Genomic DNA, 26,760 nt, shown 5'->3' with positions numbered 1-26,760 from the left:
GAGATCTTTGAACCGCTGCTGGCGGAGGGGGAGGGAGGTGTCCCGATCCGTGGCAGATCAGCTAGTAAAGTGGGACCCCACAGCCTCCTCACCCCCAACAAAGACTCGCAAATATAAGGGGGCCCCTTGCAAGACAGAAGCAAGCAGTAAGAATTCAGTGCTGGCCACAGGCTGCAGACGTCATTTTGTTCCAGCCCTGGGTCTCAGCCCCAAGAGGACGTAGGGGATGTGGAAAGGGTCGGCCTTCTGCTTGTACCATGGAAATAATAAAGGTCTAGAGCAGGGTCCTCAAACTCAGTTGCCCACAGCATTCAACTGGATACAAATGTTTGAGTCCAGCTAGAAGAGGGAAAGACGGAGAAACTGCTCTACACCCAAAGGACTTCATGTGAAAGACGTTGGCAAATGCCTGCTGGCCAAGGTCAAGATGGCAGCCGGCTGGACTGGCCAGGGGGCCACCAGTTTGCAGCCCCAGGTTGGAGGGCTGATAGATCTATGTGGTTCTCCTTTGCAGTGGTGGGGCTGAGGGGTTTGGCCTCTTCTCAAGGGAAGCTGATGGACCATTGAAGGGGTGCTGCCCCTTCCTGTGAGGGTTTTGAGAGGAAAATGTACCCCTTATCTTCCCACCCAGTGGTCACAGGGGTAGATGCCCAGCCCCTGCTGCACATCTACCCAGGCACCTGGCCCTGTGACTGAGAGACGAGGGAGTGCTACGCAACCCGTCCCATCTCCTGGTCTCTCACCTCCCTCTCTACCGCTATCGACCAGGCCCAGGTGGGCAAAGGCCCACCCCGAGGTTTGCCATCAGGCCTAGGAGCAAAGAGGTAGGCAGGACCAACTGCAGAGTCTGAGATCTGGGAGACTGAGTCAGTTGGTTGGAAGAGCTTACCAGGCAGGTCTGAGGCCAGAGAGAGGGCAAGGTTGGGGTCAAGTGCCCAACACCATAAAAAGGGAGCAGAAACAGTGAATGTGGAGAGGCTGGGGCTGGGAAGAAGAGGACAGAGTGGACTCTGCAGAGAGAGACAGGGGCAGAAAAGAGAACCAGAGAGGGATGTCTTGCAGGGATCGACAGATGCCCAAGCCCCCAGGACTGCTGCACTGGGCTCCTGGCCTCAGAGTCCAATGTGGCCCTTCATCTCCCTGGGGTCCCCTTATAATGTGCACCCTCAGAGCAAAGGGAAAGAACTCTGGCCAGGAAGAGCCAACCTGTCAGATGTGTTAGCAAAGACCAGAGCCTTCCTGGAGGCCCCTGGGCATTTTGACTTGTCTGAGGTTAACCTGGCCTGGAAAAAAGATGTGTCACTGAGACCAGGGACAGAAAGCTCCCCCCCGCACCGTCCACCCCAGGGCTGAGAGCCTCCGGAACCCACCAGGCCGGGCAGGATGGGAGCCAGCCACATGTGTCTGCCGTCACTGGTGTCGTTCACTTGGTCGATGAGCTTGTCGGGGGTCCGGACGTCCCCACATACGCCCTCCAGAGAGTTGACGCTGTCGGGGAAGGCGGCGATATCTGTGGACGCCTCTAAGCTCTCATAACCCAAAGCAGAGTGCTCAGCACCGCGCACCGTGGGCCACTCCTGCGGCCTCCAGCCTCCATCACGCTGACGGCGCGGCTCAGGGGACGCCAGGGCGGGCACGCCTGGCGGGCAGAGCCGCCGTCTGCTGTTCTGGGCGGCCAGAGGGGTGACAGCCAAATTAGACATGTTCTGGGGAAAATGAAAGCAAGGAGGCTGAGGGGAGTGGGGGTAAGAGTGGAGACGTGGCCAGTTTCAAGGAAAGAGGAGGAAAGCAGGCAGAGAGCAGGCTGAAAAAGACGAGTTTCATGGAAGTGCTGGAGGCGGGAATAAAAACTGTTGCTGTCTCTTTGGAGAGTGGAGGGCAGACTCTGAGGTTTTTCCTTTGCGAGGGGATGGACGGGGTCATGGCTGGATTCTGCCTTGGCATGTGACCACCCTACCGAGACTGGAAGGATGTGGGGGGCAGAGCCTGACTCAGCTATTGCTACTCAACGGAGGGGCAGACAGAGAGGACATGGTCCCAGCTCTGACTCTGTCGTCCTGACCTGTGAGATCTTGGGCAAGTCATGGGCTATCTCTGGGCTTGTTTCCTCATCTGTAAAATGGGAATAAACACCTCTATGTTCCAGAATTGATGAAGACTTAAACATCTAAGGAATCACTAATAATGATCAAAACCACCAAGAATCACTTACCCTAGGTGAGGAGCATGGGTAAACCAGGGCAAAGCAGAAAAGGATCCAATCAGAACCCAGGGACCCCAAGGAGATGCGAGGGAGGCTTTTGGGTTTGACCTGCTCTGGTAGTTCCCTAACTGGTGTGTCAGGGATCACAGATCGAGAGCCCAGAGGGGTCAGGCAGGTTGTATCAAAGGGAAGCAGGACAGCTCAGTGGTCAAGAGCATGGTCTTTGGAGCTAGACTCCTGGCTCACTGGCTGTGTGACCTTGGGTAAGTTACTCAACCTCTCTGTGCCTCACTTCACAAGATTGTTGTGAGGGCAAATGAGGTACATGGGACAAGCCCTGGCACCGAGTGAGCCCTTGGTGAATATTAATACTATGTTTCTGGGGCCTGGGAGGTAACAGTGGAGGTAGAGGACTGGGATCAACCAGGTGGATGCGCTTGGGGAGAAAGGGCAGCAGACACTCAGGTTCAGCCATTCTCACTATGCAGGACTGTGGCCTCACACTGCCAACTTCTCAAGAGAAGCTGAAGATTGGGTTGTCACCTGAAACCTCCTGATTTTTAAAAAATATTAGTGACTAACTCAAAACATTTAAAAACTCACTGGGCTAACAGTTTGCTAATTCTGGTGTTGGTATTCTGTGAGCAAAGGGCTCCATGGTCAATAAATTCAGGACACACTGGGTTGAACACAGTAGAACAGGTTTCTCCCTACAGGTCTTGTCAGAGCCTTTACAACTCCAGAGCGTCTGTGGTTCTCCAAGAGGGGGCTGCAGTTGGTAGCCTCTCCCAAATTCCTGGACCACAGGACTCTTTGTTTTACGGATGTCTTGGCAGGTGTGCCTGGGAGCTTCTCTCTGCTTTGCAAGGGTCACATCTGACCATAAGTAGAGCCCAGTTGCATTTTTAATTTCTAGGTCTGGTTCCTACAGGGACATTTCTCTCTACCTTTGAGGATTCTGCTTCTTCCCCTGACCCTCCCATGCTCCCTGCAGGCTGGGTGGAGCCCCACTTCTGCCTAGAAAGGATACTGTTTTCCGACAGAGGGAGTTTTTCTCCCCGTTCGTCATACAGCTCCAGGCCGGTAAGACCGATGTAATAGGGGTCACCCCAGCTGGTCAGGAGCTGAAACTGGAAAATGACTGGAACATGTTATTAAGGAAAAACAGGCTTAATTTTCTGGAAAACAGAGGAAAACAATTACAAAGATAAAAGGGATATATATATATATATATACATATACATATGTTTATATATATATACATATATGTTTATAGAGATGAACGAGAGAAAACAATGATTCTTTTTCCTTTGAGACTGAAGTCAGTCAAAATGTATGGGGCATGAAATTTTCTTTAATTTAAACTGCATATGAATGTGTGTATGTGTGTTTTAAGAATTGAAAAGCTTTCTCCAGGCCCCAGGAGGTAGGAGGACAGGTCGGGAGGGTGTGCTCCAGGGAGCTGGCAGGATGGGGACGCATCTGTCACAAACTCAGTATTTAGAGCAGTGACCAGGCCTCAAACTGCCTCCTGCCTCAGTTTCCCTGGTTGTAAAATAACACGAACAGAGTGCCTGTTCCCTGCTCCACCCGTTTCAAGTGTGCAGGGCGTGAACAGGGAGGGGGGATGCGGGAGCATCACAGCATTGGGGGGATGGGCCCTGGCAGGGTGACCACCCCCCACAACTCCCACATTGCTGACTGCGCCTCACACAGACAACCAGGCATCCAGCCCTTCCTCAGCTCTGTCCCCCACTGTCTCCCAGTATACCCAGGAGCAGGCAGGCCGGGAAGCCTGAGAAGTGGTAGGGTGGTCCCCAGGCGATAAAGCCAGAGGGAGAACAGGCTAGTGAGAGAGCCAGGCTGTCTGTGTTCACTAACCTGGTCCTACCCCTTCCCGGCTAGGTGGCCTGGCAGTCAGTTAAGCTCTCTGTGCCTCAGTCTTCTCAGCTGTGAAATGGGGATGCAGTACCACCTCACGGGGCTAACACAGGAGGTTCGTACAGGCGACCTACTGCAAACAGTGCCGGGAGGCAAAAGGGTCCAGCACATCTGAGCTATGATTCCTTCTCTCTTCACCTCCTCCCTGCCTGGTTCCAAGGAGAGACCCCAGCCCAGTTCCCCCGGGTCGGTTCCAGCTTCTCTGGCCCCTCCCAGCTACAGTCCTTGGTGCTGCCTCCTGAACCTCAGCCCACCAGGGGGGCAGGGCCTGGAACTCCTCGGTCCCAGCAGCACCCAGTGTCCCCAAGGACCCGGGAGCTCTCCCATCCTCCCCTTAGTTTCCCTGCATGGGCTCCAGCTGCCTTGGCTGTGGCCTGGCTGAAACGCAGGGCAGCAGCTGAGGCCCAGACCCCACCGCAGGGCCCCGCCCTCACCCTGGGCTCTGGGCCTAGACCTGGGACGTGAGGCGCGTGGAGGCGGATACAGCCGCAGGGCATCAGGGGCGCTTCATAGTCCATGCTCGCCCGCTCCAGGCTCTTTGTGTCCAGTCTGAAAAAACATAAAACAGCACCAGGAAGCAGAGGAGTGCAGTGGCCCGAGTCGCTGGTCAGTTATCCCCTGAGGAGGCAGTGGGGGAAGGACAGACAAGCTTCCGGAGTTCCCTTCTACTGGGGGAGGCTCATCACCTTGGGTTTGACTCGCATTCCTCAGAACAACCCTGGGAGGTGGCTACTCTCACACCCCTGGGTTGTGGGTGAGGAAACTGGAGCACAGGGAAGTGAAGTCACTTGCTCAAGGTCACACAGCTGGGAGGTGGCAGAAGCGGGATGTCACCTGAGGTTGTCTGGTTCCAGGGTCCACACTCTTAATCACCCCACCCAACTTCAGCCCCTTAATTGAACAAGGTAAGTCCACACTGTTCTGCGAGCTGAGTGAGACCCACGATGGGGCCGATGGGGTAGAGTTCTGGGAGGGGGCAGGCTACCCCAGGCGGTAATCAGGGAGGTGATGTGTGAGCTAAGGAGGAGGCAGCCATGGAAGAGTCAGAGCCGAGCCTTCCAAGCCAAAGAGCACCTAGAACAAAGGCCCTGAGGTGGGACGGGGCTGGACAGTTGATGTTTGTCCCAGAAAGCAGCCAGACGGGCTGAAGTGTGGGGTGGGATGGGAGGCAGGCAGGGAGAGGAGGCAGGGAGGTGGGGAGAGCCCTGAAGTCTTTGCTTCATGATCTTGAGCAAGAGGCTTCACTCGCCTGGGCCTCAGTTCCCACATCTGTGAAATGGGCCGAACAATACCTGCTTCAAAGGGTGGTTGGAAGGATTCCCTGAAGGATGACTACAAAGCATCTGGTGCACAGCAGGCACACGGGAGGGAGCCTCTCTCCTCCTCCGGACTCCTCCCCGCAGGGCTTCTCTCCCTGGTCCGCAGCCAGTGCCCTCCAGCCCTGGCCTGGTTTTCTTCAGTCTCAAGGGCAGTGTTATAATTAAGTGACTATTCCCAGTATCTGGCCCAAGGAGTGATCCCAGCTACAGTGGAGGGAAACTCATTTTGTTTTGAGAGCTTGGCCTCTGGTACTTGGACATCAGGGGCTTTAAATGAATAAACTTAACGTGGCATTTACAAATTGTTATGAACTTAATGCATCTGAGACGGGCCAAGCAATCCCAGTGAATCCATGAAATGTTAGGCTCTATTTTTCTCTTTGAATCTTTCTAAATCAGGAATACAGAAACAAGAGGAGGAAGGCCCTTCCCCCGAACTGGCCAGCAGGCATTTCTGGAATCTAGGCAGGCTCGAGCCTCTCTTCCCAGCAGGAAGCACAACGGAGCATTTAAAATCTCAAGCACTCCAGACTGTGAGAAACCCAAACATCCCCAGACAAGGAGGGTACATCCCCCAGGCTTCCGGAGAGGCTTGGTTGGCTAAGCTTTAGGAAACAGCCAAGTTGAAAAGCAATGTGTTTGATCATCATTTCAAAACCCTTTAGGTACACGTTTCAGAGCACAATGCAAAGCCAGCGCCCTTGGGCTGGGAGGGACCATTCATGGAGCCGCTCCCCTCACCTCTGGGCAGGTGGGGGCAGCGGGCTGGGTTGCAGGTAGTCCACAAAGAGGATTTCTTGAGCAAAATCAAAGTGGCAGTTGCCCGGCCCCTTCCGGATGAGGAAGCCCTCAGGAGGGGAGACGCACAGGCCATCCAGGGAGACGTGGACGATTTTGGCCTAGCAAACAAAAGAAATAACAAGCCTGAAGAGCAGGAGCCAGTGTGAGGAGGGCTCACGTGGCTGTGAGCGCTGACGTGGCTGGTGCTGCTGGCAGCTGGCATGTATGACTGGGGGCCTTCATAGAGCCCCCAGGCCTTTCTCCCAGACCAGAACCACTTGGCCCCGGTCCCCTTTCCAGTGCCATCCCTACTCTGTGCTGGGCTCTGGACGGATAGCAGGGGAGCAGGCAGGTGAGGCCCCAGCCACGGTGGACACGTACAGACCTTCCCCGGTCTACTAAGCTGCAGTGGCCTGAGGAGGTATGACATGGTGGTCAAGGGCATGGACTCAGCTGCTCTGAGATCCACCATGAGTTGTGCAAGTTACTTGACCTCCCTGCCTCAATTTCCTCATCTGTTAAATGGGCTCAACGAGGAGCTGACTATGTATTACATAAAGTCTCCAGAACAGAACAGTGCCTTGCACAAAATACACACTGCACCAGTGTTAGCCTAGATTGATCCTTCTCCAAACCCTGGCTCATACCTCACCTCCGCTCCTAGCACCTTCCCCTGCGACAGAAATGGGCCTCTTCCTGATATTCCTTCTCACAGCCCTTGGCTTGTCCTTTTAAGGGCATGTATTCCCTAGCTGTGTCCTCCATGGTTTCGGGGTCTCCCCTGATGGCAGAGACCCCAGCTGGATTATCTCTATATCCACCTCTGGGCCTGGCACACAGCAGGAGCTTGCTGAATCGATTGGATCTGGGCCACCATGGCCCCCGGTTATAGGCCAGATTTTGCCAGCCGGAGGGCCAGGATCTGCCAGTAAATGTCAAAGCCTAATGGCAGGATCTGAGGTGGCTCAGTTCTGCTCCCCTGGGGAAGGACGGTGGTAGGGGAGCAGAGAGGCGGCTAAGCCAGTACCCTCTCTGACTCCACATTTTGGAATCAGGGCTCCTTGGCTCCTCACTCCACCTTCATGGTTAGCAGCCCAGCCAGCTTCTGACCAAACTGGTGGTGTTTCACCCTGGAAGACACAGAGGGCTTCTCTGTGAGGAAAGGAAGGGGCCCTGTCCTGGGTCTCATGGTAACAATGTGCCCTGGGGCTCTTCACCCTTCAGCATTTAGTCACCCTGCGACTGACTCAGTCAGTCAGTCACAGGGTGCATAAACCTAAAAGGTGTAGAGGGGCTGGAAACGGCGACCCCAAAGCTGTCACTACACCTCCACTCTGCTTTCCTCAAGCCTAATTCTTGCCTGGGCCCCAGGGCTGGACCTGTGACTCAGGCCTGGCCAAACAGAGAACTGTCACCCACTGGCCATGTGGATGCAAGAGCCACGTGGCTCTTAGGGTTTTGCTGGCTTGCTCTGCTAGACTTGGAGCATACAGGATGCAAGCCCAGAGCTGCCAGGGTTGACCTGGAGGAGAAAGCCACCTGAAGTGAAGCTGGCAACAGAGCAAAGCAGAGGTCCAGGAAGTCCCTGTCCCTCTTCTAGGGCCACCACCACCTCCTGGGAGCATCTCTGACTTCCCCAGACCCCGGTTCATTGCCTCAGAAAGAGCTTTTATTATCACCATCTTATAGCTAAGGAAACTAGAGTTCAGAAAGGCTAACCAATTTGCCCAAGGACACACTGGAGGGGTGTGAAGCCCACCTCCTGGAGTGCCAGGCCTGGCTCTAACCACATGCCAGGGGCTCACAGCCAGGGCGCCCAGTGGTGCCTTGTGGGGTGGGCATCTGATGCACCTCCCTGGGGAGGGAGGGGCCAGAGTTGCCATTACTCTGCGCCCTGGGATCGCCCTCTCAGATGGCGCTCATCCGCCCTCCATGGTGGCCATTCATCCTGGCACCAAGGCTGGTGGGTGCCAGACCTGGGAAGCAGGGGCTCCGTGCCCAACGTTTCCAGGCGGTAAATCCAGGTCGTGGAAGCTCAACTGGAAAGAGGGAGTCACTCAAGGGAAGGGAAAGGCCCAGAGGGACAAGTTGAGGCAAAAGAATGTTTCTTTAACGCCAATATAGCTGACATTTTATTCGCACTCAACCCAAGAGCACGCTTACAAAGACACCAGGGCGGCCTGGGGAGGCTTTGTAAACTGCACATTCAGGGGAGCCAATGCTCCTGAAGGCAAGCGCCGGGGGGCTGGGGGCTGCTCACTCGGCTGTGATAAACCACCACAGTCTTAAGTCTCTGGACATACTGAGGACCCAGACCTGGGCTCACAGCATCCCCACAGGCCAGGTCCTGGCTTTGTCAACTTCCGTGGGCCAAAGGCAGGTATCCTCCTCCTCCTCCTCCTCCTCCTCCTCCTCCTTCTCCTTTTACAGACGAGGAAACTGAGGTCCAGGGAAGGCGGGCCACTTGCCAAAGGTCACACAGCTGGTAAGGGTCAGAGGGGGGGATTCAGACGCAGAGCCTTGTGCACTTAGGGCCCTAAGTGTATTGCTATATTTTAGGTGACCTTGTCATCATCACTTCCATGTAGTGGGAGGGGACAAATGTCTCATGGTTCATGGTCACACAGGTCAGAAAAGCCCATGAAAGGGGGCACTTCTGATGCTCTTTTCCACATGCCAACAGAGGCCCCTGCTTTTTCACACGCAGAAGGAGAAGAACATAGTGTAGAAATTAAGAGTGTAGGCTCCAAGCTCAGCAGACGTGGACTGGACCTCTAGCTGTGTGACCTAAGACGAGTGACTGGACCTCTCTGAACCTCAGTTTTCAATACCCTGAAAAATGGGGGTAATAACACCTGCCTCCCAGAGGCTGGGATGAGGGTCCAATGAAATGACAAAGGCGTGAGAACCCCTTAGCCCGGGCCTGGCCCCCAAAGCGCTCAGTGAACAGCAGGGCTGCAACTGACCACTGTGAGTTGGGGCCTGGGCCTGCTGAGGACCCCTGAACCCCCAGAAGAGACGAGGCACTGCAGTTCTCCGAGTCTGCCCTGGGCTCTTTAGCCTGCATTTGCTGTTTGCAGAAGAAGGAAACAGCAGCAGCTCTCTCTCCTTGGCTGTAACCTCCCCCAGCTTCATTTGGAAAGTTCTGAAGGATTTATGCTCCTCTCTGGCAGCCACACCAGCCATTCATCAAGGTGCTGTTTCCCTGACAGCGGACTGCGCGCGGCTGCTGTTGCCCGGCTTACCCCTCGATAGGTGTCCTCGGGAGATTTATTGTAGTTCCAGAAGCGCAGGCCTGCGATGCTTTCTGCTCTGTCGAAGTGGATTGTGACCACATGGTCCAGCCCTGGCAGGAAGGGGATCAGCCACATATGCTCATCCTCCATCGTGATGTTGGCTCCATCGATTAACCTGCAGTCAGTGGGGAAGGAGCGGAGAGATGGGGGCAGCCCGGTCTGCTGGGAGAACTCACAGTGTAGGGTCTACACCCACTCCTCTCCCCATGGCAGCCCCTGCCTGGCACGAGCCTGGCTGGATCCGGCTCATTAACGGGAGGTGGGACTAATTAAAGCAACAGTGAGGAGACATCTCTCACCTGTGAAGTTAGACAAAATAGGAAAACAAGGGGAAAAATAACAGTCTGTGCTGTTAAAGGTACAGTGAAGCAATCATCAAGGTTTTTAAAACAGGGAAGGGGGTGTGTGCTATTTTTTAGGACCCTCTAACCCAGCGATCCCATTTCTAGAATTTATTCCCCCTAAGAAAAATTTATTCAACATGTCAAAAAGCTATCTGCACCCAGATACTACTTACATTAGCAACAAACAAGCAAACCCTAAAAGGTCTCAAAATAGGGAAAAGTTCAGTAAATCTGTACTGTAGTTAAAATGATAGTCACAAGGATGATTCAGTAACGGGAGAAGGCAGGCTATGGGACGGCATGGGCACTGATTTTAATGCTGTAAAATGAGGACAAGGACCAGGAGAGATTATGCAAAAGTGAAAGATTGATTTCTGTCAGAGGGGGTGGGGGGGTGACTATTTCTATTTTCCCAAATTTCTGTAAAGTGATGTATTGACTCCATGGTACATTTTGAAAGAATTCTATTCCTTCTTTCTTGTGCTGGGGGAGAAGGATACGAAAGCACCAGGGTGAACTTGGCAGCTCCTGGCGTGGGACAAGTACAGGAAGGGGCAGGTGCCTCTGCGGGGAGATGGTCTGGCCTGTACTCACCCAGCCTGGGTATCCCAGGGCAGCCCGCCACTACTGGGAGGGAGCCCCCAGCACCCTCACGTTCTAAAAGAGCTTGTCACTACACTGCAGTCCCATCCTGGCCAGTTTCTGGTTCTCCTGCTTGGGACATCCTGCCGCATCCTTCCCAACTCTGCCCAGCACACCTCAGCCCAGACCCCAGCCCTGATCTCACTACCACTGAGAGGCCTGGCCCTGGAGATAGGGGCCCAACTCTCAGCCTCTTGGGTGACCCCCTCCCCTCACCCTCCCATTTTCCTGGTGACTTTGAAGCTGCTGCCCTGGGAGGGACACAGGCTGCTGCCACATTTCCTAGATTTTTTTTTAAAAAAAACATTCTATTTATTTATTTTGGTGGCGCAGCATGTGGGATCTTAGTTTCCAGACCAGGGATCAAATCCATGCCCCCTGCATTGGGAGCATGGATTCTTAACCACTGGACTGCCAGGGAAGGCCCCACGTTTCCTAGATTTTTAAATAAACTTTATGTTTTTCCTCTTACATTTTGAAGCTTTGGACTTGGAATAAATCTTACAATCGAAGTGTTCATCCAAGGAGGTAATGTTTCTTTTTTTCTCTAAAAGGCTGTCATTAAATTGATGGATGGTGTGTCTTACAATTGCTGGCCTCTTAAAACTGAGGAAATTCAGCAATTTAACCCTGGGGTGTTTGTGGAATTAAGCTGACTGAGGTCGAAAGCTAGAGAACCTTCTGTTTCCTTCCAAAAGCAATTACCTCTCTGTCCTAGATATGGTGCCACCTCCAAAGCAAAACTACTGCCCAATTCTGAGAGTGGAGAGAACCGATGAAGCATTTATAGCTGACAGTGAAGAGAGGTCCCTATAGACACCCTCAGGAATATCTAAATGATACTTCCTAGCTCTGTCCACAAAAAAAGCCTAGAAACAAGGATTGACCCAGTAGCAATGAGCGTCCCTAGTGGCTAGATTATGGTCTCTAAATACCATTTCCCACTAGAAGGAACCTGGGCTTCTTGGAGAAATAGCTGATTCCATGCCTGGGACAATACACATAAAAGAGGAACCTGGACTACCTTGTCACATCAGAAAGCAAGGCAGCTCTCAGAGACTACTATTTTACAGAAGGATTTGGGAGGTCCCAATGTCCAAAGAGGGATCAATTTGAACATCAATAGGATAAAAACAGTAATAGATCGAAACCCTTCAAACACAGTAGGTTGAAATCCATGCGTTTATGGTAGTCAAAAGCAAACAAATGTTGTACAGGATGCTAGAGAAACAATTTGCTCTTTTGAAAACTGAAAAATAAAGGGAAAGAATCAAACATTTAGGTTGTCTTTCCTGTTTGAATTGTACCTCAAAGTAACCAAATAATTGAGGGAAGTTTTCCTTTAATTGACGAAAAAAGAGTGATAGGATCAGTGTATCACTGTTTCACAACCCCCAATAGAGTAACAGATCTAACCACTAAGTATTGGCTGCCAACATCACAAAAAGCCTGACAACCAGATATTCCACGAGTCCTGAAGGGAATACACAGTGACATCCACGGCCTGATGGTTATGTCTTTTGCCCTAATGGTCAAACCTCAATCTGATCAGGCCTCTAGATCTGCTGAACAATTTACAAGAAATACAGGGGCCTGAAGAACAGGCTAAACGATACCATAGCGATGCAGCCAGTAAAATCCAGACTCAACAGGGCAAAACCCCTGGTTTCTTCAACAGATAATTTATAAGGAAAAAAAGAAGAAAGATGGAAGGGAACTTAGAGATTATGAGAGGCTTAAGAGACATATCAACCTACAAAGGAACTTACTTACAAACAGAAATAGACTCACAGTCATAGAAAACAAACTTATGGTTACCAAAGTGGAAAGAGGCGGGGGAGGGATAAACTAGGAGTTTGGGATTAAAATATACACACTACTATATATAAAATAGACAACCAAAAGGACCCACTGTGTAGCACAGGGAATTCTACTCAATATTTTGTAATAACCTGTAATGGAAAAGAATCAAAAAGAGGAATATGAATATATAGATATATATATCTGAATCACTTTGCTGCTTACCCTAAACTAACACAACAGTGTAAATCAACTATATGTCAATAAAAAATTTTTTAAAATAAATAAACAAAATTTTAAAATTAAAAAAAAAAAATTATTTTTTGGCCGTGCCACTCGGTTTGCGGGATCCCAGTTCCCCCGACCAGGGATCGAACCCGGGCCCTCTGCGGTGGAATTGTGGAGTCCTAACCACTGGACTGCCAGGGAATTCCCCCCCAATTTTTTAAAAACGAGGCATAACAACCAACCACAATGTACGGACCTCACCTGGATGTCCATTCAAGGAACAAACTGTTATAAAAGGGGGAAAAAGATGGTCAGGGAAATAGAAACATGCTGGATATCTAGTAATTTAAGAAATGACTGTTAATTGTTGAGCTGGAGTGACGGTACTCAGATTATGTTTAAGTCCTTATTGTTTAGAGCTACATACTGAGATATGTAGAGATGGCATACTGTCAGCCCTGGGATTTGCTGCAGCACTAACTGGGTAGAGGGTGGGTGTGGATGAGCCAGCGGGGCCAGCCATGAGCGGATCACCTTTAGAATCGGCAGCGGGGACCACAGCGTGCAGCTGTGTGACTCGCCAAGATGGCCTGCGAGCGGGCAATGACAGCAGGCCGTGAGGGCCGCGGCTCAGGGGCACCTTAGAGGAAAGCAGGTAGGAGTCCACCATGGACCCCGCACATGCTCTGGGCCAGGGACGGGGCGCAGCTGTGATGTGGCAATTCCCCTCCCGCCCTCCAGCCATGGGAATTATTGTCCCCATTCTACTGATTAGGAAACTGAGGCATAACTTAGTGGTTAAATGTATGGGTGCTGGTCTCCCATGGACCCATGTTCAAATCACGACTCTGCCACTCAACTAGTGTGGGTGACAATTTTAACCTCTTTGTACCTCAGTTTCTTCATCTGTAGAGTGGGGGCGTCTTTGGGCTGTTTGAGGTTTAAATGAATGAATATCTGCAACCTGCTTAGCATGGTCCAGTGTCTGGCATTTAATAAATGCTCAAAAAATGGCAGTCATAGTTTCCGTTATTATTACTATCATGACTATTATTATTGGAGAGGTTAAGAAACTAGCTGGTAAGGGGCAGAGACAGGATTTGAACTCTCATCCCTCTGACTCCCCTAGACTCTTCTTGCTTGCACTTCCAGGCGGGGCCTAAGCCTGACAGCTGTCCTGATTCAGGGGGGCCGAGTGCCAGTCAGCAGATTCTGGGGCCCCGTGGATCAATGCTATATTCAGGCTTGTGTTCTCTTATTGACTTGACCCAACCTGGGCTTATGAATCTGACAAATGCAGAGGAAAGTGCAGCTGTAGCCACCTGTGGAGACTTCCTCAGCTATCACCTCTGACCTCAGGGAGGGGAAAGCTTTCAGCCCCCGAGAGGTGGGGTCCCTCATGCCTAAACACCGAGCTAAAGGCTTAACAAGCAGCCACGATGTGCGAGGCCCATGCTAAGCACCGTGAAGAAAACACAAAGCACACCTGGGTCTGGAAGCAGGAGAGCCTGGCTTTCAATCCTGCCTACCTCTTCCAGTTGTGTGGCCCTTTTCTGGGCCTTGGTTTCCCTTGAGTATAAAATGGGCAGACCCCAGACCTCACGGGGTGGCTTGGAGAAGGTGGAATAGGAGATGCCGGTGGATGGTTGAGTCTGAAACCTACGATACAGATCAGGTCCCTGAACCCCTGCTGTCATGAGCCTTGCGCTTCTTACAGACACTCACTTGTCCAGGGTCCGGGAGTCGTTGGTGTACTCAGGGAGGTCATTTAAGTCTCTGGGGGAGGCAGAGATCTGGTGCAGGTTGATGGGCAGTGCCTGGCCGTCCTTGCCCACCACTTCCAGGCCTGTGAGCCCCAGGTAATGCAGGTCTCCCCAGGAGGCAGTGAAATTCAGCTGGAGGCCTGCAGCAGGAAGAAAAGTGTCCCGTGAACATCAGAGGTTCCAGAGGAGGTACCCAAGATGGAGAGAGGAAGAGGAGTGATCTTCAACCTCTGCGTTCTACCAACTGGAAAGCCCAGACTTCAATGAAAGGGCCTTCAGAGTGGGCTCTGCACCTTTCCTCTTGGTGGCCCTTGGGCCTGGGTCACTGTTGATGCTTAGGAAATGTCTGCAGGATGAGTGCGCCGGTGTGGTTTAAACTTGCACACAGCCCTGGGTCTTTTCTCCACTTATCAATCACGTTGCCCACCCCATGCTTAACACCTTAGCGTGGCTTCCCATGCTGCTTGGCCAGCAGGCTTTGTCATTTGGCTTCTGCCTACTTCTCTAACCTCACCTGGCACCCCAAATCCCTTGCTCCACTCAGACTGTCTTTCAGTCCCTCATATTCACATCCACTCTCCCACCACAGGGCCTTTGCACATGCTGTTCTCGCCCTCCTGAACTCACATGGCCTAGGCTAACTTGTGCTCATCCTTCAGACCCCAGCTACTTCCTCAGGGAAGCCCTCCCAACTTCTTTGACCACATCAAGCCTCCACTCACAGCCTGCCATGTCACTGTGAACTTCCCCTTACATGCTCTGGTCACCAGTGTGATCTTGTGATCGTTTGGTAAATACTCATCTGCCCTGAGGGTAGAAATCCCATCTGTTTTGCTAGCTCATTGTGCCCCCAGAGCTTGGCACAGTACCTGCCACACAGTAGGAGCTCAGTACAGATGCAATGATTAAACAAGTAACTAAATAGAGGAGGCTGCAGCCGTCAGAAATGGACATTTTATGCAAATTGGCCACCATCATAAGGATTCAAGGTAAAGGAAGTGACCCATGGTGACACTCCCATGCTTTTGCCCTTGTTCCACCCCTTCTCCATCAGGGAGCATTTAGGAGTGAACTTCTGGGCAAAACTGCCCAGGTGAGTCATTCATTTGCCCAGAAAGTGCAAAGCCGATGAATCTCTATCCAAAATCTGGCTGGAGTTTCTCTTTTCTTAATGGTCTCCCGTTACAGCAGGACCAGGACCAAGCCCCATGAACTCTTCTACCCTTGGAGAACTGGGGGCCTACTTTAGCACTCTTTTGGGTGGCTGTGTTCCAAAGAGTCACACTTGTTGCAACTTTCACAGAATGCCAGCACCGTAGCACTGGAAGAAGGAAGCCTGGATTCACGTAGCTCCACCCATTTCGGCTCAGGGAGGTTGCAGATGTCCTTGTGGCTGGAAGGGAGGCCAAGCCACGTGACTTCCCTAGAGCGTGGCTTCCTCTCCTATGCCCCTGTCGTTTCCAACATACATTTTGTAACTTGGTCTCAGATCCCTCTACCCGCCATGGTGCCAAGGTAACTCTGAGCATCTTGGGGGCACATGAAACAGATGTGTGACCAGCGAGGTCCTGGGCACATCATAGCTTCTCACAGCACCAGAAGCCTGCAAAACGGCCACAAATTCCTCCCACCGAGTCCTTGCCTCTTTGCTATGTGATTTTGCTGCTTCTCCCATCCAGAAGTGGAGTCTATTTCTTCACTTCCTGAATCTGGGCCATGTGATTTGCTTCGGCCAATGGGACAGAAGCAAAAGTGAAGCACGCAGAGGCTGTAAAGCACATGTATACAGGGGTTTGGCCTCTCTTTCCACACCTGGAGTCTTGCCATGTGAAGGAGCCAGGCTAGCCTCCCAACTGCAGGCCATGTGGGTGAAGACATCCTAGGTCGTTCAGCTGCCAGCCCATCTGCCAGCTAACCAGACACATGAGCAGGGCCAGCAGAGGCCAGCCCAGCTCAGATGCAAAGGAATGCCCAGCCAAGCCACTGAATTATGATAAATCACAATTAATGGTGGCTATGTTAAGCTGATAAATTTGGGGTTGGTTTGTTTCACAGCAGAAGCTAACTGATGCATTCCTTCTCATGATGAGTCTATGTTCAATTGTCATCTCCTCAGAGAGGCCCTGCTAGCCACCTGAACTCAAATAGCACCCTCTCCCATCACTCTCAAAACCCTTCCTCTGCTTTACTTTTTGTCACCTGACAAGATGTTCTACATTGATTTGCTTATTTGTTTTCATCAGTCTTTCCCACTAAGATGGAAGCTCCCTGAGGGCAGGGGCTCTGTTCACTGAGTTCACTGTTGTTACCTCCAGAGCCTAGAATAGTGCCTGAAAACAGATGGTCAATTAAGGCTTTTTTAAAAAAAATAAATGATTGATTGAAGAGTATGTGTTTAGTAGATACGTGTAGGTAAATGAATCAAACTACAATCATTTGAGTTTCACCAAAATCACAGTCAATGGTAAACATATTGCTACTATGGTACCAAGTCCTGTTCTTGGCACTGGAGATTTAGGGGTAAATACATATAGAAAAATCTCTCTAGGAGCTTCCACTGTAGTGAAGACAGACAATGAACACACATCAAAAAAATAATCTGATAGTTCCATAGAGTGATGAATACCATGAAAAAAAAGAAAGAGATAAGATAGAGACTAACTAAGCAGGAATAGGGCTGGTCACAGAGGGCCTTTCTGAGGAGGTGACATTTGAGCTGAGACCTGGGTGATAAGAAGGAGACCGCCATTCTGTAGCATTTCTGGAAGAACATTCTAGGCTGAGAGGGCAGGAAGGGCAAAGGCCCTGGGATGGGAACATATTTGATCTGTAGTTGGAACCAAGTGACTGAGGTAGAAGGTGGCGGAAATTGAGACCAGAAGGTTAGGTGGAGGCTAGATCATGTCATGAAGTCTGGATTTTCTTCTCTGCAGTGGGCAGCTAGGGAGGCTTAGATGTGGAAGCTGAGAAGTGACATGATCGGACCCGTGTCTTGGAAAGCGCACTGGGGTTGGACTCCATAGGGAGGCCAGGGAGGAGGCTGTTGTGATACCTGTGGCCAGGACAAAGGCGATAGTGGTGAAAATGGGGGCAAAGTGGACAGATTCAGGATCTGTTTTGGAGACAGCCTTGCCAGGGCTCTCAATGGCCTTTATGGAATTAACAAAGAGAGAAAATGTTTCTGACCCAAGGGACAGAGTAGCTGTGGGTACCATTCCTGGGATGGAGAAGGCCTGGAGGTGGAGGAGGGAGGGGATTTAGATCAGGGGGATCCCTGTGAGGGAGGAATGCCACCTCCCCCTCGAAACAAGAGGCAGCACCCCAGACTCTCCCAAGCCTGCCACCCCTTTGTTTGCCTGGCAAGATGCACTGTGATGCCATCTAATCTAGGGCTGCTCTGAAAGTGATTACTCTCCATTTTGAGCTAATATCCGTGTTCCATATTCATTTTCCTCTGGTGTATCAATTAGTATTTATATAAATGGAAATTAATTTTGTTAGTTCTCGCCCATGTTTCAACTCTCTCAGCTCCTTTCCTATTCATCACCGCTGATATTTGCAAAACTTCCAAAATTAGTGTCATCTGCAAATTAGCAAGTCATATATCCCCGTTCAAAACATTAATAGGATTGGCCGTATTTACCAACCCCAACGCATCCCCCCCGGGTCACTTTATCAAAGTTCTCTTCATTTTCACAGGCGGGGAAAGTAGGGTTAGGATTTGGGATACAATGAGGAAAAAGCCAAAGGTTCAGGGAAGAGAGATTGGGAAATCACAGGCCTCAAAACGGACAGAGGGTCCTTGATCAGGAGGTTCTTCTGCCTTCCTGCTGAGTAGAGACACAGAGAAATTACACTTTCCTTGCAGCAAAAAGGTCTGGGAGCCCTACTCCAGGGCAAAACTCCCAAAGGCACTGAAATAACATTGCCCGGAAAGGTCAGAAGCCGGTTCAGTGGGACAGACATTTACAGACAGCATCTTGGGGAAATCATCAGATGAAGAGGATAGTGGCTGCTTCTGGCCTTCCTTCCTTCCTTCCTTCCTTCCTTCCTTCTTTCCTTCCTTCCTTCCTTCCTCCCTCCCTCCCTCCCTCCCTCCCTCCGTCCCTCCGTCCCTCCATCCCTCCCTCCCTTCCTCTGGTTATGGCACTCTAACCTCCTCTGAAGCACTGTATGGGAGTCTGACTCCTCACCCTTGGCTCCAAAGATGGGCTTCTGACCCAGGCCGGGCCAATCCGTGTTTTCCATCACACCCCCCTCCCTCCCCGCCAAGGTGAGCCACGGTGATTATTAGTTAAGGATAGGCACGTGACCCAAGCCAGGTGAGGAGACAATTCTGGGACAACTGTTGGACTTACTGGGAAACAGAAGTTCTTTTACCTGGGATTACCGGGTAGAGCTTCTAGGAGACCCCATGTGGACAGAGTCTGAATGGGAGACGGACAAGAGAGTGAGAAATAGGGCAGAGCGATGCAGGGAGATGCCAAGGCTTGATGACGTCATTTGCACACCTGGATCCAGCAGTATGGGGAAATTAGCAATGCCTGATCTTTTTAGTTGCATAAGCTAAGAAATGCTTTTTTTTGCTTAACTCAATTGGAATTCAAGTTCCATTGTTGCCCCCCCACCCCCCACCCGGCCCCGAGCCTCAGGATCCTGACCAACCTAGGGGAGTCCAGACTAAACAAGAAATGACTGCTGTCTTCCAGGACCTTACAGCTCTGTGGGGATGCTGACTCTTCCCAAAGACCTCTGAGGTGAGGCAGCCTCTCAGGGAGTGTGTTGAGTGGTGAGGACCTGGGCTTTGAATTCAGATATGCTTGGTCCCATTCTTGGCCTTGTACTAGCTGTGTGACTTTGGGTGGCCTTCTCAATTTCTTGGAGCCTCAGTTTCCTAATCTAATCCGAAAAATGGGGAGAATAAGAGCTGTGAGTGAGATAAGGGAGGGAAAGCCCCAGCACGGTGCCTGAATGGGATACGCAACCAAGCCTCAAACCAGGCTCTTGACTACGTTAGGTTGGCTTTTAAATGACTCGGTTGTCCCAAAGTAATGGAGAGAGAGTTCTGGAAAGTAAGGGGCTGTGAGGATTCAAAGGAAGACTTCGTCTTTTCTAAGAGGTAATTTGTCCTTGTGGAGTGAGGGAGGGAGAGCTGAATTCTCAGTGGGCGCCGTGGGGAAGGCTTCTGGGGATGGGATGGGATTAGGCGGGGCCTTAGGAAGGTGGCCTGGAGGACAGAGTGGGGCACCGCCCAGATCCAACCTCCCATTCCTCAGGGCTGAAGGGCTCTTCCCCCCAGTGGCTGGGAGTGCTGACAGCTGACAGCCCACCGCTGAGTCTCCCCACTTGTGGTTAACCTTGGTTTTGCCCCTCGCCAGTCCATATCCAGTGATATGTTAACACAGGCGTGTAGAAGCCCAGCCCCCTTACTCAACTCAGGGACAACTTCCAGGGGACCGTTCAGCTCCCTGTGGAGCTGGCAGAGGCCCTGGTGTGACTGCCCCGCGGCCCAGCTCTCCCTCGGCCCAGCCCTGCTTCCTGCCCTCCCCCAGAGCATAGGCCCCAGGAAACTCCGGCTCAGAGGCTGCTTCTTGGGAACCCAATGACAGTCGACATCCTTTCAATGGGCGGGGATGGAGAGCAGGGAACAGAAGCCGCAGGTGGAGGTGGGGGCGGGGAGGAGTGGAGCAAGGAGGAGGCTAAACTCTGACACATTCCGGCTTCAGCTTCCGCTTCCGCTTTGCTCTGGAGACGATGGTGGGGAAGTGGGGAGGGGGCGTGACAATGGCACGGCTCTTCTTTTCAGAAGATAACTGGAGGCAGATGACAGGCACAAGGGGGCAAGAAAGAGCAGGAGGGGGGCTTCCCTAGTGGTGCAGTGGTTAAGAATCTGCCTGCCGATGCAGGGGACACGGGTTCGCGCCCTGGTCCGCGAAGATCCCACACGCTGCGGAGCAGCTAAGCCCGTGCGCCACAACTAATGAAGCCTGCGCGCCTAGAGCCCAAGAGCCACAACTACGCAGCCCGCGTGCCACAACTACTGAAGCCCGTGCGCCTAGAGCCCGTGCTCTGTAACAAGAGAAGCCCTCGCAATGAGAAGCCCACGCACCGCAACGAAGAGTAGCCCCCGCTCGTCACAACTAGAGAAAGCCCGCGTACAGCAAAGAAGACCCAACGCAGCCAAAAATAAATAAATTTTTTTAAAAAAGAAAGAGCAGGAGGGGAGGCCGCAGCGAGCAAGCCCCCAGAGCCTTGTGAACAGGGAACCAGTGGGAGAGATCACGGAGCAACGCTGGGCCTGAGGATTCCCTGGGATGCAGGCGGAGGTGCTGGTGGGAAGTACGTGGAGTAAGAGAGGAACTGGCTGAAATGGCACACAGGCAGAGGAGACAGAAGAACAGACACAGCGAAACCCAGACGGATCTGCTCAGAGGCCACCAACCAGCAGCCGGCTGGCCGAACACACGTGTTTTGTTTGGCTCATAGAGCATTTTAAAATCCTGTAAAATTAGTCACCAACATTGAAAAATCTGGAGAGTTCATGTAAAAATCCAGATTTCTGACTTCTCAGAAGACCTGGCACCGGCGCCGGTACTCCTGCTGCCTGCCCCACCCCACCTAGACCCAGGAGGATGCAGACTTTCTCTGCTCCAGCATCTGCTCTGTGGTCCAGTTTGAAGGGGCAACTCAAACCCCTGACTCACAGATGCCCAGGTCTCTCTGGCTCTTATGTCTTCTTGCTCTATAACTTCTGGGCTCTGACGGCTGCCTCCCGGGTCAGGGCTGCAGCTAACAAGTAAGACGTCTGCGTATGAAATGCAGAAGTGCCCCTCTGGGGGGGCACACTGCCAGGAGGACCCCCTCCTCTGAAGGGATGCAGCCCTGCCCGGGGCCTGTGTCGCCAATGCAGGCTAGTTTCAGCCCTGACTTATCTCCGGGCCTGGTGTCTCTGTGCCAAGGTACAACCTGTCCAACTCTCCCGGGAAACCCCATCCCAAGTGGCCATGACTCCCTCCCCACCCCCGACCCCTGAAGGTCCTCCTTCCCCTGACACTGTGCCCAGAGAAGGTACTCACAGATGCCCTGGTAGATGCCCGGCTCTGGCATGGTGACTTCAGGGACAGGGGGGCTGGGGGGCAGCTCTGGTTCAGGGGTCTGCACACAGGTTGGAGAGAAGCAGAGGGAAAGGGGGTGATTTTAGTGATACCCACGCAGCTCACTGGACATCTTCCCAGCTAGATGCCCACTCTGTGCCCCAGGTAAGTCCCGGTGTCTTTTCTGGTGTTTTCTGCCCTGGTGGGAGCTCCATGACTGGTAATACGGGCGGGCCCAGAAACCCAGAGTGCATCTGAGTCCTTGCTGGAAGTTCTTACTGGTAGGGGAGGAGTTTGACACTAACCAGCTCAGGTGATTAGATTTTCTGGAACAGGGAAAGGCCCTGTCTAGTTTATCTAGTGAACTAGAGCAAGGGGGGAGGGAGAGAGATTGGGAGGGAAGGAGGAGAAAGAATTCAAATGTAGAGAGTGGTTCTCAACCCTGGGGCCTGTGCATCTGCATTTTTAAAACCTCCTCTGTGATTCCCATGGGCAGGCAGATAAAGAACCCTTGGTCTACAGACATGGTGGGCTGCCATACCCTGCTTCTTGGGTCTCTATGTAAACTCTTTTCATTAGATCTCTGCACCGTAAGTCAGGGTAGAAGTGCCTGTACTACTTCACAGACAGGAAAGCTGAGATGCAAAAAGAGGTGAAGTCGCTTGTCTGGATCTTAAGAGTTTTTAATGGGGATGGTGTTTTGGTACCCAATGACACCCTGATGACCCCTCAGTCAAGACCCTAGGGACAGCCCCTCCAGGCCACTGCCCGGCTATGGGGAGGAGAGAGAGAAACGTTGTCTGCCAGAAGTTAACCCCTGACGCTGAGTGGCCTCCCGGAAAGCTGCTGCCCGGGAACCCACGTGCCATCTCCTGCCTTCCCTGGCGCCCTGCCCTCCCTGAGCCTCCTGCCACGCCCCCCGGTGGATGCACCCACCGGGGACACCTAGGTGGGCGTGGGGTGGCTCCAGCCCAGCCACCTGCTAGGGGTGTGACACTGACGTGGCGTCCCTGAGCTCGAGGTCCTATCTCTAAGGCAGAGAGAGTGATCCTTCCCTGCCCCTCCCAGGATTAGATCCCATCAGAGCTCCGGATCAGGGACTTTGTCATTTGGAAAATGTTGGGGGAATGAAAGGCCTCAAGGCCATCTCCCAGCTGGAGGCCTGCACAGCTAAAGCCAGACCACGGACATGTGTTGTGGCCCACAGAAGGGTTGAAAACATCATGAATTAGTTGCCAACATTTCTTAATGGGGGGATTTTTACATAACAATCCAGATTTCTGGCTTTCTTTGAAAAAATCAGGATAACCATCAACAATGAGCTAGCCTGTCTGAGTGGGCGGGGCAGGGGCATGTCACTGTACTGCCTTGGTCATGACCTTCTTGTGTCCGAACCTTTTGTCCGTGGTTCCTGGTTCTTTCCACTCTTCCCCCACCCTCTTTGACGGTCTCCTCTTTCTCCTACGGCCTCAAGAACATCCCCGGAGACCCTGGTGTCTCTTCACCTTGATTACTTGTCTTTGACTTGGGCTGACCCTTGCCCTGAAGGTCATCTTTCATTTTTGATAATTTGTCCATTAAAAGCACAGACTTGGGAGTCCTGCATTCAAGTTCTAGCCTTGTTATTCTCCCAGGATGTGCCCTTGGGCAAGGCCCTTAGCCTGTCTGAGCCTTGGTTTCCTAAACAGGGATATTAATCACCTCTACTCCAAGGGCCGTCAGGAGGGTTAAACACGATAACAAGGTGCTCCACAAGTGGATCACGGTATGTGCCCAATAAGTGATTGCCAGGATCATCATTCTTTTAATTCTCAAGTCCGTCTATTAAAAGCATTTCTAGCCCTTCCATCAAAAACAACAGTGAGTGATCAAAATGCAACCCAAAGCAAAAATTCCCGAGACTGCCAACCTCTAAATCACAGAAATGACACAGAACTGATTTCCCCTAGCTTTGATTAAAATTTGAGTACTTCCTTCACTTTGGTTTAAAAAAAATACAAAATAATTAGAGAATGAAATATGACCTACAGAACAAAAATGAAGCAGAAAAATGGGAAATGTCGAGACGGGAGCACCAGCGGCGTAAAGGAGATCCATCTTCATTCCTCCTGGTATACTCTGAGTCAGGAGGAGAAGTCTCTTTGGGGCGCCCACCCGCCTCCAGTCCTACCCGGTCATCAGCCCAGGAGCCAGCCTGGGTGTAGGGCCTCTCCTCCCCGCGGCCGTCGGCCGTGCTGGGCCTCCTCAGCGCCTCCTCGCACTGCAGGCTGCACAGGCTCTCCACGTCCAGGTCAAACGTCTCATCGGAACAGAAGATGGCCTCAAGAATGTCATCATCGATTGTGAATAAGATCGTGTCTCCAAAGTGCTCTGGAGCTGACAGGGGTACCAGGAAGACAAAAGAGTCAGCTCACCCCATGTCCCGGTGATGTGCAGACCAGGAACCTAAACCCGTCAATCTTTGGGCTAGAAAGTCCCAAACCACTAACAGGTCTTGATCTGTGTAACTGAGCCTTATTCTCCTTTACGTATTTGCAAATGGAATTCACGGACCATAAGAACCACGTAGATTTAATGAACGCACCTAATCTAATGAGAATCACTGTGGTCTGTCGTGAAATAAGGGATGTTTCTTAGGCGCGGCTGAGGCACGATAGCTGAGGCTGATGATACCCCATCCAGATCCTTTGCCGTAAGGGGGCCTTCCTGGAAGGGTGTGGGAGTTACGTCCCAACCAGGGGAGTCTGAGGGTTCCAAAGCCCTGCTGCTTTGCCTTCAGGCAGGACGGACCCTGCAATTTACACTCCAGAGCTCCGCTTGGGATCAGGCTGAGGCTGGGCTTCCCCTGAAATGATATCCTTGCCTCGCTTCTCCCCCCCCCCGACCCTTCCATATCCTACACCCTTCCCTGCCCTGCAGGGTCTCCTGAGAGCTCTCCCTCCATAACTCACTTGCACTCATCAGGCTCAGGCCCTAGGAAGCTAAGTAAGGCTGGTACCCGGGGGAGGCGTTTCAATGAGGTCAGCTCTTTCACACCCAGCAGCAAAAGGCGAGGAGCGGGCCAGCTCTTGGAAAGGAGAGAGACATGTCTGTCACTGGCTAGCCACTAAGTTTAGTTTTTCCTCAGAGCCTCAGCGAGTAGCAGGTAGGGGCTTCGAGAGCATTCTCACAGACATACTGTACCTCCCGTCAGGGTTCCTGAGGCCTTGGCGATTTCTCCCTTAAAGATGCACTGTGTATCTAACAGCATCGTGATGTCCTTCACACCCCGGAAGGAATGTATCCGCGATTTATTGTAATTCCAGATCCTGATCAGGGCGACTTGGCAAGGCTGCACGAAGTCCATGGAGATGGAGTGGGACTTGCCTGGCGTGAAGGGGGCCAGCCAGACATGCATGTCATCCTGGGTCCTATTCACCCCGTCGATAAGGTTGGTGACCACACGGGGGTCTTTCCCATAGGCCGGTAAGATATTGATGTCCGGGGGGTCGGCCTGAATGTTGGCAATTCGCACCGGCTCTCCCTTGGAACTGAATATTTCTATCCCGTTAAGGCCAACGTAGTGCCTGTCCCCCCATGTGGACTTGATGTCGACGACCAAGTGCTGACCATAAGGCAAGACGGGGATTTTAAAGTCACCCCTGTCCTCTATCTCTAGGGAGCCGTGGTCCTGTCCTTTCATGGGCTCCGGCTTCTCCTCCTTCCAGGGGTGTGGCTGGTCGCTGTGCTGGCTGCTCTTCTGCTGCTGTAGGAACTCATCCAGGATGTCGCCTTGGAACTCCACGTTGGAGATGCGTCCCCGGTGGGAGTGGTCAAAGACGGTGAGGGAGTTCCACGATTCACGTAAGGTGTGTTCCTGCTTGCTGGGCCACTGGGGCCGCAGTGGCGTCCGGGTGGACCAGGCGTCTTCTGGAAGGAAGGACACAGGAGAGGCGAAGCCCCATTAGTGGCGTGTGTGGAAGTGGGGACCCTTAGAGAGCGTTTCACCCAGTGGCTCTCAGCTGGGTGGGGGTCACCCTCAGGGGGAAATTCTAGAAACCAGTGGGTGGTTTGTTTGATGCTCTTGGCTGTCTCAGTGCCTATTGGCCCTGCTGGCACTTGAAGGGTGGGACCAGGGACGCGACTGTCCCTCACTGCCGGGGATGGTGCCAGGCACAGAGTACGCTCTCCTGTCTCAGGCACCATTCAGGTCGGTAAAAAAATTGTTTATGGTCACCCGAGTCTGGAACCTAGTTGTTTTACAAAGAGCACAGTGTTTCTTGGTGTACTTGGAATTTTCTAAGAATGCGACGACCATGCAGATCAAGGGAACACTCTCTGCTTGTGTGCGAACCTTTTCAGAGACTCACACGACCCAGGGCGATGCTGCTGCCTGTGGAGTCTGAGTCAGCAACCCCAGGGTCTGCTCTGAAGGCTGTCACAGCCACGTGGCTCTAACGGGGTGTTTCAAAGACTGCCTAATAGCAGGCGGAAGGCTTGTGAAAGAATGTTACACGGGAAGAGAAAGAGCCAGATAGGCCATTTTAGATGCGGCCTCTCCTAGTGTGGGCAGCATGTCCCGATGTGTTAATATCATCGTTTCTGCGTGGTGAGTAGGAAAGACTTGTACTTTCTTCTTTGACACCTTATCTTCTAAGTTCCCTACGTGTATTATTTCTATAATCAGGGACAAATTCTATTAAAAAACCAAACAACCCAGGTATATTACAAGGTAAGGAATTTACTTCTACTTGTGCTTAAACTGGCTCCAAGAGCCGAAGCTGTGTCTGAGGCATGCGGAGAACGCGGGCCTGACCCTCAGAGGCATGGCTCTGAGGGCCCTGCTCTCCTGCTTGTAGAATATTAAAGCCCTGGCGTGTGCATCTAAGCAGCGGCCGGTCCTCACGGCCACGCCATGGCTAACTGCCATCTAAGGGTGTCATTCTGGAAAAACAGCAGCTGATGACACTGACATTCTGTTTTTCCTTCTTTCATATCGTGCTGCGCCCTGCACTCCATTTTCTGCCTGTCTCCTTGGGGGCCTGGCCCCATCAATTATCTCCTCTCTCCAGAATCTTCAATCACTCCTTCGCCCCTGGCATCTGCCCCTCTCTCTGTCTGCAGACACGCATAAATCTCTCCTACCTGAAAGAAAAAGGAAATTGACCTGCTCCTGGGGCTCCCTCCCACCACTGTCCTATTTTCTCCCTCCTTTCACCGAAGACACTGCATCCTCATCCCGACTGCCCTCTCTCACCACCATCACCCTCTCTCAACCCCCCGAAACTTGGCTCCTGTGTGCAGAGTTGTTGTTTTGCCCACCCAGACTCCACTTCTCCTTCTCCTAGGAACAAAATTATGATTTTCCCCA

The 26,760-nt window shown here is 52.1% G+C and overlaps 1 protein-coding gene across 5 annotated transcripts in view; it reads right to left on the bottom strand.

The window, feature by feature from the left end:
* The window catches only part of KATNIP (katanin interacting protein), a 194,950-nt gene that overhangs the window by 3,994 nt on the left and 164,196 nt on the right, over positions 1–26,760 (bottom strand). For 3 of the 5 annotated variants that reach the window (XM_067012513.1, XM_067012516.1, XM_067012515.1), the window contains 9 exons: positions 24,594–25,319; positions 23,581–23,786; positions 21,393–21,471; positions 14,279–14,456; positions 9,489–9,654; positions 6,205–6,362; positions 4,629–4,693; positions 3,234–3,344; positions 1,371–1,510 (listed from right to left, as the gene is read on the bottom strand). In XM_067012513.1, the coding sequence (XP_066868614.1) occupies positions 1,371–1,510; positions 3,234–3,344; positions 4,629–4,693; positions 6,205–6,362; positions 9,489–9,654; positions 14,279–14,456; positions 21,393–21,471; positions 23,581–23,786; positions 24,594–25,319 (1,829 nt within the window). Of the gene's footprint in view, positions 1–295; positions 585–1,370; positions 1,511–3,233; positions 3,345–4,628; positions 4,694–6,204; positions 6,363–9,488; positions 9,655–14,278; positions 14,457–21,392; positions 21,472–23,580; positions 23,787–24,593; positions 25,320–26,760 lie in introns of those variants that run through there. The other 2 variants (XM_067012514.1, XM_067012517.1) reach the window with 2 other exon arrangements.

The sequence above is a fragment of the Kogia breviceps genome, chromosome 14 (genome assembly GCF_026419965.1).
Source record: "Kogia breviceps isolate mKogBre1 chromosome 14, mKogBre1 haplotype 1, whole genome shotgun sequence".
Taxonomy (NCBI): Eukaryota; Metazoa; Chordata; class Mammalia; order Artiodactyla; family Physeteridae; genus Kogia; species Kogia breviceps.
The sequence above is the reverse complement of the archived record's forward strand: the minus strand, read 5'-3'. Positions and strand labels throughout refer to the sequence as shown.